The 15,376-nt window shown below is 47.6% G+C and overlaps 1 protein-coding gene across 2 annotated transcripts in view; it reads right to left on the reverse strand.

The window, feature by feature from the left end:
• The window catches only part of GRM3 (glutamate metabotropic receptor 3), a 213,184-nt gene that overhangs the window by 9,304 nt on the left and 188,504 nt on the right, over nt 1-15,376 (reverse strand). For both annotated transcript variants that reach the window (XM_017344334.4, XM_051853014.3), the window contains exons 4-5: nt 11,878-12,944; nt 2,784-2,958 (exon numbers count right to left, since the gene is read on the reverse strand). In XM_017344334.4, the coding sequence (XP_017199823.1) occupies nt 2,784-2,958; nt 11,878-12,944 (1,242 nt within the window). The remainder of the gene's footprint in view (nt 1-2,783; nt 2,959-11,877; nt 12,945-15,376) is intronic.

Genomic DNA, 15,376 nt, shown 5'->3' on the forward strand with positions numbered 1-15,376 from the left:
CTCACCTTCATTTTATGTAGTGTGCTATGAAGATTTTCTACTCCATTTGCTTTTTAAAAACACTGGTGAAACGTAACAAACTCAGAGCTCACTAATGCGTCACCAACTCCTGCAGGGCGGGGGGTAATGCCCAGTCCAAGGGTTGTGTAAGGCCCACAAAGTCACATGGTCTGGCGCTGCTAAGGCATCTGCAGACGGGACTCGAAATTCAACACATCTACAGCAGGCCAATTTTTAAGTTGATAGTTTTGCATGGCCTGTGAGTGATGCTATAAACATCCTAGTGCCCCTTGGCAGAAGCAAAGGCTCCTCTCCTCTTCTGGAGTATGAGAAGCATCATCCTGGACGTGGAGCTTCATGGGGCAGGGGACTCTGTCCTGTGCGTTCCTGGGTGCGCAGTGCTTGGGAATGTTTGGTGTATAGCAGATACTCAAGAATTGAATGAATGAATTTAGTGACATTAGGTCTGACTTATTAAAATGGAAAGGATCCAATAGCAAGATAGGAAATCCAGGGCCCACTGTTGACTTGTGCATCATTGTATATTTTTGAGAAGTAATGTCAATTTTCAATTTTCTCTCCTACAAAATAAAACTTGTGATGTCTGATTCTCATGAGAATAAAACACATCCACAAAGGTAAAGCTACTTGAATAAAATAGTATTACAAACAATAGGTGAATGTGTTTGTTACTTATGTACTTTGAAATGCCTAGAGATATCATACGTATTCGTCAGTTTGTCAGTATCTGAATTAATTAGGGGAATATTAACGAAACAGTGGGATCTGAATTTAGACTTTTTAAATGAAAGACAACTTATTGACCAAAAATGTTGGGTTAGGTTGGCATCTCCTTGAAGCACTGAGTCACTCTCAGAATGGCAGGCTGAGCAATGGCTTCAGCAGTCACGGCCCATTGTCTTTGTCTAAAAGGCTAGTTCTGAGGAGAGACTTCACTGGACCAAGTACTCTTGTTATTGTCTCAGGCACTTACTAAAACTCACTCGGTGGATGCGATGGAAAATGCTGCCATTTCTAAATTGCTCAGGTTGGGATGCATGAGATTTTGAACATCTGTTGGAGACGTAGGGACCGTTAAGTCGTTCCAATAATGGCCAGCGGCTCTCTCCCAGCTGTCGACAGGAGAACGTTTGCCCAGAGCTAACTGTCTTCCACACACACTGGCATGAGTTTCCCTCATCCTTTTTGTAGAGCCCACCAAGTGCCTGGCACTGTGGGAACTTTCCCAGCTTGCTTTCTGTGAGCAGCAGCACGACACTGCGGGGTTGGGTGCACAAGAGTGGAAACCAGAGAGACTGACCAAATGGGGACTCTTCCGCTTGCAAAATGTGTGACCCTGGGAGAGTTCCTTTGTGCTTGTTAAATAGGATACAGTGTGCACACACACTGCCATGCAGAGTACTAAGCACAACACCCAACATATAGAAATCACTTAATAGATGGCAGCTCCTTTCAGCTGTTATTTTTACTGCTTTTATTGCTGTCAGCCCTTGCTTATTTAGACTAGCTAGCTGTGACTGTTGGGTTGCTAAAGAAGATCTCTGTTTACTCAGGAAATACGCATGTTTCTCTAAGAGCCAAGGAAAGCCAGTTCATGGGTCATACCATACCCTGAGGATGTAGCTGGAAGGATGGTAACAACCAAGGGTGGTATGTGCAGTGCGTCATGGAACCTGTGCTCTCAGCCTGTCAATCCTCCCTCTGTTTGCTGGGCACAGGTTGCCCTGGTAAATCTGTACTTTGTTGGAGAAATTGGGGCACTAATGTGATTGCTCTCCCTGTGATGCTGAGCTATTTTGAAGTATCTTTCTAATCGACTCCAGGCAAAATTGTGAAGTAGTCATTTGTCTCTGTCACTTCCAGGCCTTGCCACTGCCCCATGGCTCTACCCGCTTCTTCCTCCTTCCCCACAGTCAGCGAATTTCTCCTGCTCTCTACTACAAATTAGCTAAAAGTGGCTTAAAAGGTTGTCCCCTTAAGGTACATTTGTGCTTTAAAGAACTGTAAGGCATTAAGTCAATGGTTCTGTAAGGGTAGTGTTTCAGACATTCCCAGGCCAGCAGGAGAGAAGATTTCAGACTGGCGACTTATCCTGAAATCCATTGGTCTACACTGCCTTCTCAGCAGACTCCCAAGGGGGTATTTATATTATAGTATTTTTCCATCTTAGTTGATTACCTCCCAGTTTTAATTTCTCATGAGGCACCTTCAGCATTTGTGTTGCATAGAACCTGTTATTCAAGTAATCTTCAATAGTTCATGGAAAATGGAAGTAAAAGATGTCCATTGTGATGCAAAAAATTTTTGAAACTCATGCAGTTTCTTTTCATAATTTGCATTTCTATGAACTTTTTAAACATCCCTTGTGGCATGCCAATATTGTGAAAACCTCTGGTCCACTGAATGAACTGAGGCAAGAAGCAATAGTTACTTGTTCGTGGTTACTTGTTGACCTGGTGCAGAACTAGAGTGGAGACTAAGTTTTCTGACTCCACAACACGGTCAAAATCCCTAGTTGCAGCTATGGGTTTAATGTCTTCCTTCCCTGTTAGATATGTGCAGAAGGCTCAAACAGACACTGACTCTTCTGTTCTCCATGGTCTCCCCAGCACCCAGGACCTCAGGCACAAGGGTTGAGTTGGTTACTTGTGACGAGTGACTTGAGATTGTTTGTGGGAACAGACACACACTGGCTGTTTCCTACCAACCTGGTCCCTAATGCCAATGCCATGTGTGGAGTCGATGCTGTGTTCCATACTTACACTGAGAATATGTGGTCCCAGTTCCACTGACACTGAACCTGTTGAGATGCAGTCTGTGTGTGACCACATTCTTCTGGGGCTGGAACAGGATAATGTGCACCTTGGGTGCAAACAAACAGCCCAAGACCACGAAGCCACTCAGGCTGACGGAGATGCACATGGTTGTCGTCTGCACCTGTGAGAAAAGATCACCTTGTAAGTGCTGGACTGTAAATTCCACCAGGTGGTCACCCAAGGAGAGCTCAAGCCCATGGTGAAAATTCCAGGTTTGCCTGTAGTCCTGCTCTTGTGACAGCCAGATCAGTATGACAATCGCATTGGATCATCCGTGTTTGGGGTATTCCTGAAACACTGCTCAGGGTTTGCCAGCAAACACCATGTGTGTGGGGTGCTCCTGAATGCTTGCCAAGACTTTGCATGAGTTTTCTTATTTTGTTTGTTGTCTTTATGTTTGTACAAAGATATTTAGGCAGAACCACTGAAGTTGGAATCTGAAGGAGTAAAATATAAATATTCAACGACGAAGTGGCCAGATTGCTCATGGCTTCAGTAAATGAACTCGACTTCTTTGGGGCTCGCTATATCACAAGAGAATCTAGGCTTTTTCCAGGTTCCCGCCCCCCTTTCCTGCTCAGAGTGCTGCCGAGCAGCTACGGGTTTCCCTCCTCACTACTTCGGACACTAATCCTTCCTCCTGTGTACCTTTGCTTTCACTTCAGGTGTCTCCCTCTGGAATGCTGATGCACCTGCCCTCTCTGTTCACTCCTTGTGCTTGCTGGGCTTCCCCATGCCCATCCTTGACAGCACAGTTTCACTCTGTTCCTTCCTCCTCCCCCTGAAAGTCTACCCTGGAACTAAGGTTTGTCATCTCTGCTCATTCTGCTCTCACTCTCCCTCTTTGCTGGCTTTATCACTTGTCCTGGCTTCAGTTCCATAGAGTTACTGGAACATTTCACACCAGACTACATATTTTATCACCTTCAGTGCAGAAAAGCAGAAATTAATGATTTCTTCTACCAATTTAGGGAACATTGACAGTCAACACTCAGAGACAAGCACATGCAGTCACTAAATACCACAGGTCTCTGAACTTCCTCTCTCATCAAGGAAAGCTGAAGACCGAACAGTTGACTAGAGAAGCCACATGAATTGAGGAGGCTTCACTCTGGTTTTGATTAAAAAATAATTCAGGCTACACTTGTGGCCTCGTTGTTTAGATTCTAAATGCTGAGAACCCCTCCCACCCTCATCCTTTTCAGCTTCTTGTCCTCCTGAACCACTCCAGTGCCTTCCAACTTGGAGCCCGCACTTGCAGGCTCCTGTTCTTTTCTCAGCTTCTCAGAAAAGAGCCTGTCAGCTAACTCCAAGATGTCACAGCCCTGCTCAGTCGTGTGACTGGCTTTTCACACGTATGTGAAATCTGACCTGGTACTCTTGCTGCTTCAGTGAAGCCAGTAAGAAAGACATCAGATTCCATTTGAAAGTCAGCTACACTGAGAGTGAAGGAGAAGGAGAGGAAGAGGGGAAAGGGGAGGGGAAGGGGAGGGGGAGATGGAGGGAGAGGGGAAAGGGGAGGGGAAGGGGAGGGGGAGATGGAGGGAGAGGGGAAAGGGGAGGGGAGGGGGAGGGATAGAGGGGGAGGGGAGGGAGAGGGGAGAGGGGGAGGAGAGGGGAGGGGGGAGGAGGGAGGAGAGGGGAGAGGGGGAGGGGGAGGGGAAAGGGGAGGGGGGAGGGGGAGGGGAAGGGGAGGCGCTGCTCCGGGACCTGATTCCAGCCTTGGAAATCCACAGGTGAGAAAATGCTAGCAGTTCAAGTGGCACTGTAGGGACTTACCACTGGGTTGAAATTGTCCTTTACTGCAAGGGGTTCTCAAAGCCCAGGATTTCTGCATGGGAGGCAGAGAGCAATGTGCTGTCCAGAGCCCTCGGGTGTGGAGAGGAGAGGGGAGGAGGGAGGGGAGAGGGGAAGGGGAGGAGGGAGGGAGAGAGGGAGAGGAGAGGGGAGGAGGGAGGGGAGAGGGGAAGTGGGAGAGGGAGGAAAGAGGGAGAGGGGAGAGGGGAGAGGTAAAGGGGAGGGGGGAGAGGGAAAGGGGAGGGGAGGGGAGGGGGGAGGGAGAGAGGGAGAGGAGAGGGGAGGAGGGAGAGGGAGGGGAGGAGAAGGGGAGGGGGAGGGGAAAGGGGAGGGGAGGGGGGAGGGGAAAGGGGAGGGGAGGGGAGGAGGGATGGAGAGAGGGAGAGGAGAGGGGAGGAGGGAGGGGAGAGGGGAAGTGGGAGAGGGAGGAAAGAGGGAGAGGGGAGAGGTAAAGGGGAGGGGGGAGAGGGAGAGGGGAGAGGGAAGGGGGAGGAGAGGGGAGAGGGGAGGGGGAAGGGGAGGTGGGAGAGGGAGGAGAGAGGAAGAGGGGAGAGGTAAAGGGGAGGGAGGAGAGGGAGAGGGGAGGGGGAAGGGGGAGTGGTAGGTGGAGGAGAGGGGAGAGGGGAGGGGGAAGGGGAGGTGGGAGAGGGAGGAGAGAGGGAGAGGGGAGGGGGAGGGGGAGGGGGAGGAGGGGGGAGATGGGGAGGGGAGAGGGGAAAGGGGAGGGGGAGAGGGAAGGGGGAGAGGTAGGGGGCGGAGAGGGGAGGGGGATGGGGAAAGGGGAGGAGAGGAGGGGGGAGAGGGGAGAGATAAAGGGGAGGGGGAGAGGGGAGAGGGAAGGGGGGAGAGGGGAGAGATAAAGGGGAGGGGGAGAGGGGAGAGGGAAGGGGGGAGAGGTAGGGGGCAGAGAGGCGAGGGGGATGGGGAAAGGGGAGGAGAGGCGGGGGAGAGGGGAAAGGGGAGGAGAGAGGAGGGGGAGGGGAGGAGAGGCGGGGGAGAGGGGAAAGGGGAGGAGAGAGGAGGGGGAGGGGAGGAGAGGAGGGGGAGAGGGGAAAGGGGAGGGGCGAGAGGGGAGAGATAAAGGGGAGGGGGAGAGGGGAGAGGGAAGGGGGGAGAAGTAGGGGGCAGAGAGGGGAGAGGGGATGGGGAAAGGGGAGGAGAGGAGGGGGCGGGGAGGAGAGGAGGGGGAGAGGGGAAAGGGGAGGAGAGAGGAGGGGGAGGGGAGGAGAGGAGGGGGAGAGGGGAAAGGGGAGGGGGAGGGGGAGGGAGGGGAGAGAGAGAGGGGAGAGGGAGAGGGGGAGAAGGGAGGGGTAGAGGGAGGAGAGGGGAGAGGGTGGGGGAAAGAGGAGAGGGAGAGGGGAGAGGGGAGAGGGAGCACCTGGGCCATCTTCTACTGCTTTTCCAGGCCATAGCAGAGAGCTGGATGGGAAGTGGAGCAGCCAGGACTTGAACCAGTGTCCATATGGGATGCCAGCACTGTAGGCGGCGGCTTTACCCACTACGCCACAGGGCTGGCCCCCAAAGGTGTAAATTTTCAAGGGAATCTTTTCTGAAAGTGTTTCTGTAACTCTTGAAACTCCTCACACACTCTGGCAGAGGCACTTGGGGGAAAAGCGGAACTGTAACTTCTGCTCCCTCAGCCGAGGCCCAGGAAGGGAGCTTCAGTGTGGCCAGTCACACACAGTTTGAGGCGCTGCTCTGGGACCTGATTCCAGCCTTGGAAATCCACAGGTGAGAAAATGCTAGCAGTTCAAGTGGCACTGTAGGGACTTACCACTGGGTTGAAATTGTCCTCTACTGCAAGGGGTTCTCAAAGCCCAGGATTTCTGCATGGGAGGCAGAGAGCAATGTGCTGTCCAGAGCCCTCGGGTGTGACCTCGGGCCTGTATGGATGAGCCTGGTGTAGTGGGGTGCTCTGGGACTGAGCATGGAGCCCCAGGTGACAACTGACTCGGGGACATGCAGGAGAAAGCACTGGCACCGGTCTCCTGGGAATCATCTTCCAGGCATCCTGAGGACGTGTCTTCTACCACTTGTGGACTTGGGGACCAGAGCTGAGAAGGCTACAGCAAAGGGTCCACCGGGAGCAAGGAGAAGTCACCACGGCAGGCTGTCAGCCCCAGGAGGAAATGGCATGCCATGTCAAGAAGGATTTTCATCAAGATGTAGAGCTGGATGTCTAAGGGTCTTAACAGAGACAAGTTCCAGCTGAAAATGATTATGGGGCCGAGGTTACCTAAGAGCGCACAAGTTCACAGGCCCACAGAAGTCCTGAGCATTTTCTTTCATGCCTCTGTTTCCAGCCAGGGATGGGCCACACGGAGGGTGACTATTCAGTGCTTGAGTGGGCCCCTTCAGACTTCTGTCCAGGGCTGGGGGATGGTTACCCTCACTGAATACTAAAGGGGTCATGGCAGCAGAACAAATGTATTTTGATCACAGTTTTGCACGATATTTATTAAATATACCTGTCATAAGTTTGAAACCACCTCCCTTAATTTGTACAAAGCCTCCAGTTTCAGCTGTCCAGTTCCTTCCGTGAGTCACACTGTTGAAAGTCTGTGTTTATCTACAGTTCTGTGTTCTGACTCTCTGAAGGAGGTAGATAGTGCCTGCCTCCAGGGGAGAGGGTTATCTCAGAGCTCCTCTGCTGTAATGCAACCCACTGGTGTGCAGGGCCACCTGGCGTACTTCACACGGCCCTCTGAGAAGTGACTGCAGGAACCAGCACAAACGCTGACACTGCCTACTGCTGCTGCTGGGAGCCATGCAGGACTTTTGTCAGCATCAATAAAATTGTGTCAAGCTAATGTGGCACCTCAAAGGTAGAGTAAAATCTCAGACACTGCAGAGCTGACAGTTTTGGCAAAGGGGATGGAGCACCAATAGAGACTTGGCTTCTTCCACAAGGAGGAATGAGGGCCATGGGAATCAACAGGAAACACACTGGCCGACCAAGTTGCATGGTAATCCAGGAAAACACAGTGATCTGCTTTATTGCCCACTAATAAGGAGGATTTGGGGAGGGGCTAAAGATTCAGCAATGGGAATTAGGTTCAAAAAGAGATACTGTTCTCTTGCATGCCATGATTGTTTTAGCTCTCTCCTGGGTGTGTGTGTGTGTGTGTGTGTGTGTGTGTGTGTAACACTGGATTCTTTTCCCACCCCCAGCTGGGTTCGGGTACCCCCAATTCTAACAACGGTTGCTAAATCTTGTCTTGGGTGGGCAGAAGGTTCCTTTCCCTTTTACTCACAAGCTGCCAACACCTGCACCTGTGCTGAGTATGAGACGCAGTGTCTTCAGAAAAGCTAGAGAGCAAGGGATTCCTTTGCACTTGCCCAGTGCCCTCAGAAGGTTGAGGCCGAAGGGCCCAGGGTGCTGTGAAGGAAGAATCGTGGCAGCAGGGCCCTTGTAGACCTCATCTGCTTGTGGAGTCTCTCCAGCACACTCAGATCCACTCCTCGATGACACCCCATGTTCTCAGAGTCTTCTGCAGTGGGAACCTGGCTACTAGGAAGGAGCCAGGTAGGACCTCCCTGAGACACACAGACTCTGGAAGACCACAGGGGAGGCACTGACTAGTATATGGCCTCTGACAAATGGGGATTTTACAGTGCTGACAATGGTGATTTTAAAGGATGAGAAAGCAATGCAATGAAATCTCCATAAATTCTTGCAATCAGCAGCAGCTCTGGAAAACTTCCTGAGCCTTAGAGTTAAAACCAGGCAAGATCCCCACAATATTATTGATGTGAGTTAGTGAGTGCTTGGGATCAAGGTGACCTTGTTTTAATAAAGCTCTTACTGTGTGAATCAAGGCTGAGTTAGTTGAAGTCCCCCAGCCCTGAGTCCTAGCCACAAGGCTGTATGCTGTGACTTCTGAGTCACTGGGTCATCACAGTTGAAATGGATAGTGACAGTAATGATGACGGTGTCAACCAGTGTAGGTTTTGGGGGACACATAAACATTGGACCCTCATTCAGCTGGGCCACGAGTAGACTGAGTGCTTAAAACCAAAAGCAAATGGCACAGTGCTGTCCTCTTCCTCCACACTGCCTGATTCCGCCACAGGCTGCCATGATTCGCTGATTTAAGGAGAAAGGACAATGACTCCCCTCCTGTAAGGGTGGCTAAGACCATATGTACCAGTTCCAGTACGGTGGGATCTGCAGGATGGGGAGAGCTCAAATGGTGTGCTCTACTGGATACAGAAACCCAAGTCACCATTCCTGTCTGTCTCAGGAACCTCCTCTTTGTCCTGTGACTACCTTCACTGCACTTGCCCACCAGGGTACAGGGTAAAATCCCACTTGTCAAGAGTGTTGCTGGAAAGACCAAGCTCTGATTGCTGATGTCCACAGACATTTAGAATCTGTATCGCCAATCGAAGGATGCATGATTCTGGGTCAATGTTAAATTCTTCCGTGCATGGTATCCTCTGCCTTGCAGCTAGGACTTGAATTTTGTGAAGACTGGGCTAGTGCTTTACATTAACCTGCAACTCACAATAGTTAGGAAATGTACTCAGTCTTAAAACTTTGATATCCAATTTCACTGCAACTACTGTTACATTATTGGGTACTTTTCCAATGCTGCAGATCCCCTCAGTTACATCTTTAACCTGAGTCTCATTCTGGAATTTCTGAACAAGGGTCCCACGTTCAAAAGGCAGGGGGCCAGGTGTAAGGGTTCAGCCACTGGTGGGAGTCTGGACAGGAGTGGCAGTGCTCTGCCATGAGGGGAACCACTACAGAGGCCCTGTAGGAATCTGGGTCCCGGGTGCATTACTGCGTTAAGAGAAGCCAGGGATTTGTGCATCTGAGTGAACTTTCTCAATTTCCTAACTTTGACACATATTAAGTATTTCAAAACAGTGCAGGCCAACCCACGCATATCTGTGGGACAGAAGAGCATGCAGTTCACCAGGGCACTGGTTTTCCATCTTGCAGCAGATGAGAGTCACATTTCGGGGCTTTGAAAAGTCCCGATGTCCAGACCACAGACCAGGGCAATGACATCGGCATTTCTGGAGCTAGGTCCCAGGGATCAATATGTTTTAATGCTGCTCACTCAATTCACGGCACATTTGCAAACCACTGTGTTGGAGACTTCCATCTTCATTTATTTGGCTTTATGTGTCAGGGGTGTGGCCTCATGAATCATCTTGCGTTGACTGGATACCTTAATTAGCAGGGACCTTAGAAAACTCAATCCTGTGACCTGTGTCTCAGGGGCCTTGTGAGTTCTGCCATGGGGCGAAGTCTCTGGTATCTTTACCTAATTCCATTCAGTCTCGTGTTCTCCTATGCCGTATCAGGCAAAGGATAAAATTACTTTTTTTCAGCATTTCTTTTTCTTTCTCCCCCAACCCTCCTTCCCTTTCCTCCTCCTTCCTTCCCACCATCCCTCCTATTTATTTTTCAACAGCTCTCTTGAGACTGAAAGGTACGAATCACATGTCCAGGGTAAAATAATGACCTTTGCAACTATTCTGCAGACCCAATACTCCAAATCCTGTCCACTAAGAGTAGTTGCCTAAGAACTTAAGGAAAAAAATCCTGTAGATCTATGGGCATGGATGGGATGTCTACATGAAGGCAAAAGGTAGAAGCAAGGGCGTTAACACACGCTTACTCTGCTTCTCTATTCTACTTGCCCAACTCCAAGATTCCCCTTTCCAGTGGTTCTTATCCCCTGCCCTTTGCTCTTGCTGTCCTGCTTCTGATGTTACCTCTTCTTAAAAACTGTCAAGTTTTTTTTCTGAGTGGTTGTAAAATCCTGGATCGTAACCCCATCACTGAACTCAGGTTCTTCATTTTTATTGATCATCCCTTAGAGAAGCCCTTTGGGTTAAAGTCACTTAGTTGAAAATATTTAAATAGACCAGATGCACTGAATTTGGCCAGTTTCTTGAGCCCATGCTTTAAATAGATTTATCTTCTTTTCAAAAAAGACTTAATTGATAAAAATCATGTATGTTTATCTTGTACGACATGATGTTTAGAAATCTGTGAAAGGCTAAATCAGGCTACCAACCTTGTGCATGACCTCACATACTTACATTCTGTATGTGGTGAGAACACTTAAAATCCACTGTCGGCTCTTTTCAGGAAAGCGATAGTCGCCATGTCATACTGGAGATCTCTTGACCATACTCCTATCTGACTGAAGTTTCTTATTTGCTTTGTTCTCTTCATTTTAGCAATGCGGGGATTTTTTTGTAAACTCAGGTTTATGCATTATTTCAATCCATGGACCTACTTCATTTCATGAAATCATGGTAAAATAAGGAAACTGGTATGACTCTGGAAAACCTTAATTGAGGACAACTTAAGAAATAAAGCACAATTGTTTGAAGAGATAAAAATTCTTATGTTCACTCATTATAAGACACTAAAAGAATTATAAATGCAGAAATAAATGGTATAGTTTCCACAATTTGGGAAATTATGATGGAATTGTGAAGTTTCTTTTAGAAGAGATAATAATTACATGAAGTCCAGAACTTTGAATTATATGTTACTAAGACTCTATGAATTAGGACCAATTAGTTTATGTGGATATGTGCAGTAAAACATTTAACTAGTTCAGACTATGTGTGTGTGTGTGTGTGTGTGTGTGTTATTATATGTCATGCAATAGGATAGGCCAACCCCAAGAACTGTATAAATTTACTTATTGATATGCCATATAAATGCATGTAACTAAATCTGTAGAAAGGCATGGAAAAATTAACATTGTATTTTAACTTGCTTTAGAGATGTAATGAAGCATGAGTGAAATTTTAACAACTTTAAACTGATTCTTGCTTGATGCTGCAAACGCATTTAAATTTCTAGATCAATCTGTGTAGCCAAATCCTCTTGTGTCTAATTTGAAGTATTCTCATTAGGTTGTTAGTGGCTTGTCTTGTTCTTCTGTCAGTAACTTTTTAAATTGAATTAATGTGTGTGTGTGTGTGTGTGTGTGTATTACATTTTCTTTCCCATAGATGATGAATTACTTGAGTGGCCATGCCATTGACATTTATCTTACTCCCTGTGCCTGCCACATAGACCACCTGCATGTTTTGAAAGTATACTGAATTAATTTGCACCTGTAATATGGAAGTTCATCATGGCATTTGTAAGTACTGCACTCCTTTCTGAAATGAAGTAAAGGGAGTCTATTTTAAATCCCACACAATGAAACAGCAGCAAGACAAAATAACAAGAAAAAGAAGAAACCGACTGGAGACTTACTCTGTAATCACTTGATGTCACATAAAATATAGGGAGGAAAGCCAACCAGATGATGCACGTGGTGTACATGGTAAAACCTATAAACTTGGCTTCGTTGAAATTTTCTGGGCACTTCCGCGTTTTGAAGGCATACACAGTGCAAAGGATCACCAGGATCACATCATAGGTGAGAGAGATCAACATGCTGGAGTCTCTGACGTTGCATTTCAAGATGACCGTTTCGCGCTTTTCTGGAAGCGTGTGCCTCCTGGTGCCTGGAGTCTCCAGGATGAGCCACACAGACACTACCACAATTTGCACCAGTATCAGACCGAGGCAGATGAACACCTGAGAACCGGGGCTGATGAATTTGGGCCTCTGAGCGCCATTCTTGACCCCATCGAAGATGCGGGCGATGCAGTTTGTCTTGGTCAGCAGGGCTGAATAGCAGATAGCGAAGGAGGTGCCCAGCCCCAGGCGGCGCAGTGCACAGATGACGGGGGACGGCTTGGCAATGAAGAAGAACGTCATGCAATAGGACAGGCCGACCCCAAACAGCAAGATGTAGCACAGTTCGCGGCCTGACGCTTTCACCAAGGGGGTATTGTTGTGCTTGATAAAAACTGTCACCACTATGCTTGTGCACATAAACCCCAGGCAGGCAATGGTGACCGGGCCAATGGCCCAGGCATCTTCCCACTTGATGTAGTCCTCGGGAAGGTTGTAGCATCCGGATAGGTCTGCAGTGGGCCACTGCCCAGGCCCACAATCCACACAGGTGAACTCATCAGCCAGGTACTCATAGGGCTCGCAGGGGATGCAAATCCAGCAGCAGACATCGCCTGGCTGCATGTTCTTCATTTCATTGGGGGCGCAGGGGTCACTGCACTGGGAAACGGGGAGTGAGTTCCGAGACCAGTGGATGGAGTCAACATCTAGCGATAAGGTTTCCGCCCAATGACCGACCTTCAGGTAGGAATACTTCCCACCCATGTGCTGGAAGTTGAACACGTTGTACCGCCCCATGCCGTCTCCGAAAGTGTCGAACTTGACGATGCTGTCCACACCTTTATTGGGGTTGAATGGAGCTATGATACAGAGAGCAAAAAACAAAAGAGAACGCTTGTTTAAGTATCTTATGTGAGATTGGTTGATTACATTATGTCATACACTTAGCAAGACTGACCTAACAGGGCATGGGGTTTCCAAGGCTGGAATCATGTCAGCAGTTAGCACTGAAATTTATGTATCAAAAACTACAAGAGTACTTGGTGTGTTCATAGATGTGTCCACCAGACAATACTGAGTATCTGCTGGGTGTCGAGGTCCAGTGACCACCATGAGTACAACACAGTAGTGCCTTCAAAGGGGCTTGATATGGAACAGGGAGAACTGGTACACACACACAGTCTTATTCTATGTGCTCTGTAAATAGACTTTCCTTGCAAAAGTTCACAAGAGGAGTTGGGCAAACCTTTGTGTCTTGCTCTTATTACATATTTATAGGAGGGTACTTGAAAAGGTTCATGGAAAATAAAAGATAAGTTTATGTGGGGTTTGGAAAAATTGAAATCATTGTTTAGTTTTTTCAGGTTATGTATTTTCCACAAGTTGAAATTATATATTTGAGAACCAGACAGAGAGGAAGACAGGAAGAGAGATCTTCCTTCTGCTAGTTCATTTCCCAAATGCCCACAATAGCTGGGAGCTGCGAACTTAACCCAGGTCCCCCTGGTGGCTAACAGGAGCCCACTTACATGAGCAGTCACTGCTGCCTCCCAGGGTTTGCATTAGCAGGAAGCTGGAGCCAGGACCTGGAGCCGGGAATTGAACCCAAGTACTCTGACGTGGGATATGGGCCTCTTAACCAGTGTCTTACCCAGTAGGCTACATGCTCACCCCTCCAAAAACTTTAAAAAAATCCTCATGTGTCCTCATGTGTACCAAAATGCGTCTCATTTTAAATATTTTCATAGAAATATAAAACTACCAGGAATGTTTTTCTTTCAAATGAAGAAAAATTTCTCTATGTATGATAAACTACTTTCAAACTGTTCAGAGATTCAGATAGAAAAAAATTGAAATCCACCTATAAATCCTTCAGCACTAGTATTTTACTATTTTGGGGTGGATTTGTTCTCACTACATCTATGCATGTGTCTGTCTCTATCTAGCACAACTCCTATCCACATAAACACACACAACCTGGATATCTTGGAGGCACCAGTGGTATGGGGAATCTAAGCTCCTCAGTGCACGTGGTCAGCAGTGCTCAACCAAGGGCCTGTCCTTAACCCTGTCCTTCTTTACCTCCTATGCCACAGTGCCGGCCCCAAGTTCATTTACTTTTAAACGCATTAAAGCACTTTTAAACAAGGAACAATAATTGTACATAGTTATGGATTAGGGCGTAACATTCACGTAGCTCTTGTGCCTGGCTCTACAGCATTTCTGCCACAACCACAAACCCATCACAGGTCTGTGTGGCACTGCACTGCACTTGCAAATTGGCTCCCAGTTCATTTCAAGAGGGGAAGACGCAGTAGACGAGTGCGTGGTTTGGGAGTTACACAGACTGTGCGCGAGGCTCCATGCTTGTGTATCCTTGGACACATCACCTTTCTGCCTGTGTCCTAATTTGCAAATTGAGGGTAAGAGTTGCTTTGAAGATCTGCTAAGTCCCACAACACACTAGGCTCAGTGCCTGGTACACAGTGCTTAACACAAAAGTTAGTGATAATGATAATGGGGATAAAAACTTTTTTTTTCTTTCAAAAAAAAAGGGGGGGGGAGAGCTGCTCTTCAAGGGGGGCTTATTGAGTGGCCTGGAAGGCAAACACGAGAGGAGGGAGGGGGTGTTTTCCAGTTCTCCCTCCTGATTTCCCAACCTCAGTTCTGGCCCAGTCCTGCTCCTGCTCCTCCTTCTCATTCCCCACACTTCCACACCTGTTATAAGCATGGTTGCACTCACTTACTGCTTGGAAATGTACACTTGTACTTCACAAGCTAGTGAGGGTATTTTATATCTATATCTATATCTATATCTATATCTATATCTATATCTGAGGCATTTTAAAAAGTTCATAGAAAAGGAATTAAAAGATGTTTATTTTGGTGCAAAAACTTGAAGTCTCCTAGTTTTTCCATAACATGCATTTCTATGCATCTTTTCAAGACCCCTCATATCTTTGTTTTTCAACGGCTACAAATGAATTATACGTATAGAGAGAATTATGTTGTATAGAAAGACATTTGGGTTGTTTCCAAGGGTTTGACTTCATGAACCTCATCATCTAGTTATTTCCTTAGAGCAAATTCATAGAAGTGAAATTACTGGGTCAAAGTGTATGTTCTTTAAAAACTTAACTACAGAGTATCTGGTTTCTCTCCTGAAAAAGGTTTTCCTTTTAACAATGCACACTCCAGTGCATGCTGTACGGGAAAGGCTGCTCTCCAAAACACTGCCAACCCTGAGTGTCACTGATCTCTTCAACCACTGACTACTGGTAGGCCAAAACAT

The sequence above is a fragment of the Oryctolagus cuniculus genome, chromosome 16, assembly GCF_051225735.1.
Source record: "Oryctolagus cuniculus isolate XC-2025 breed Fujian yellow rabbit chromosome 16, ASM5122573v1, whole genome shotgun sequence".
NCBI classification, from domain to species: Eukaryota; Metazoa; Chordata; class Mammalia; order Lagomorpha; family Leporidae; genus Oryctolagus; species Oryctolagus cuniculus.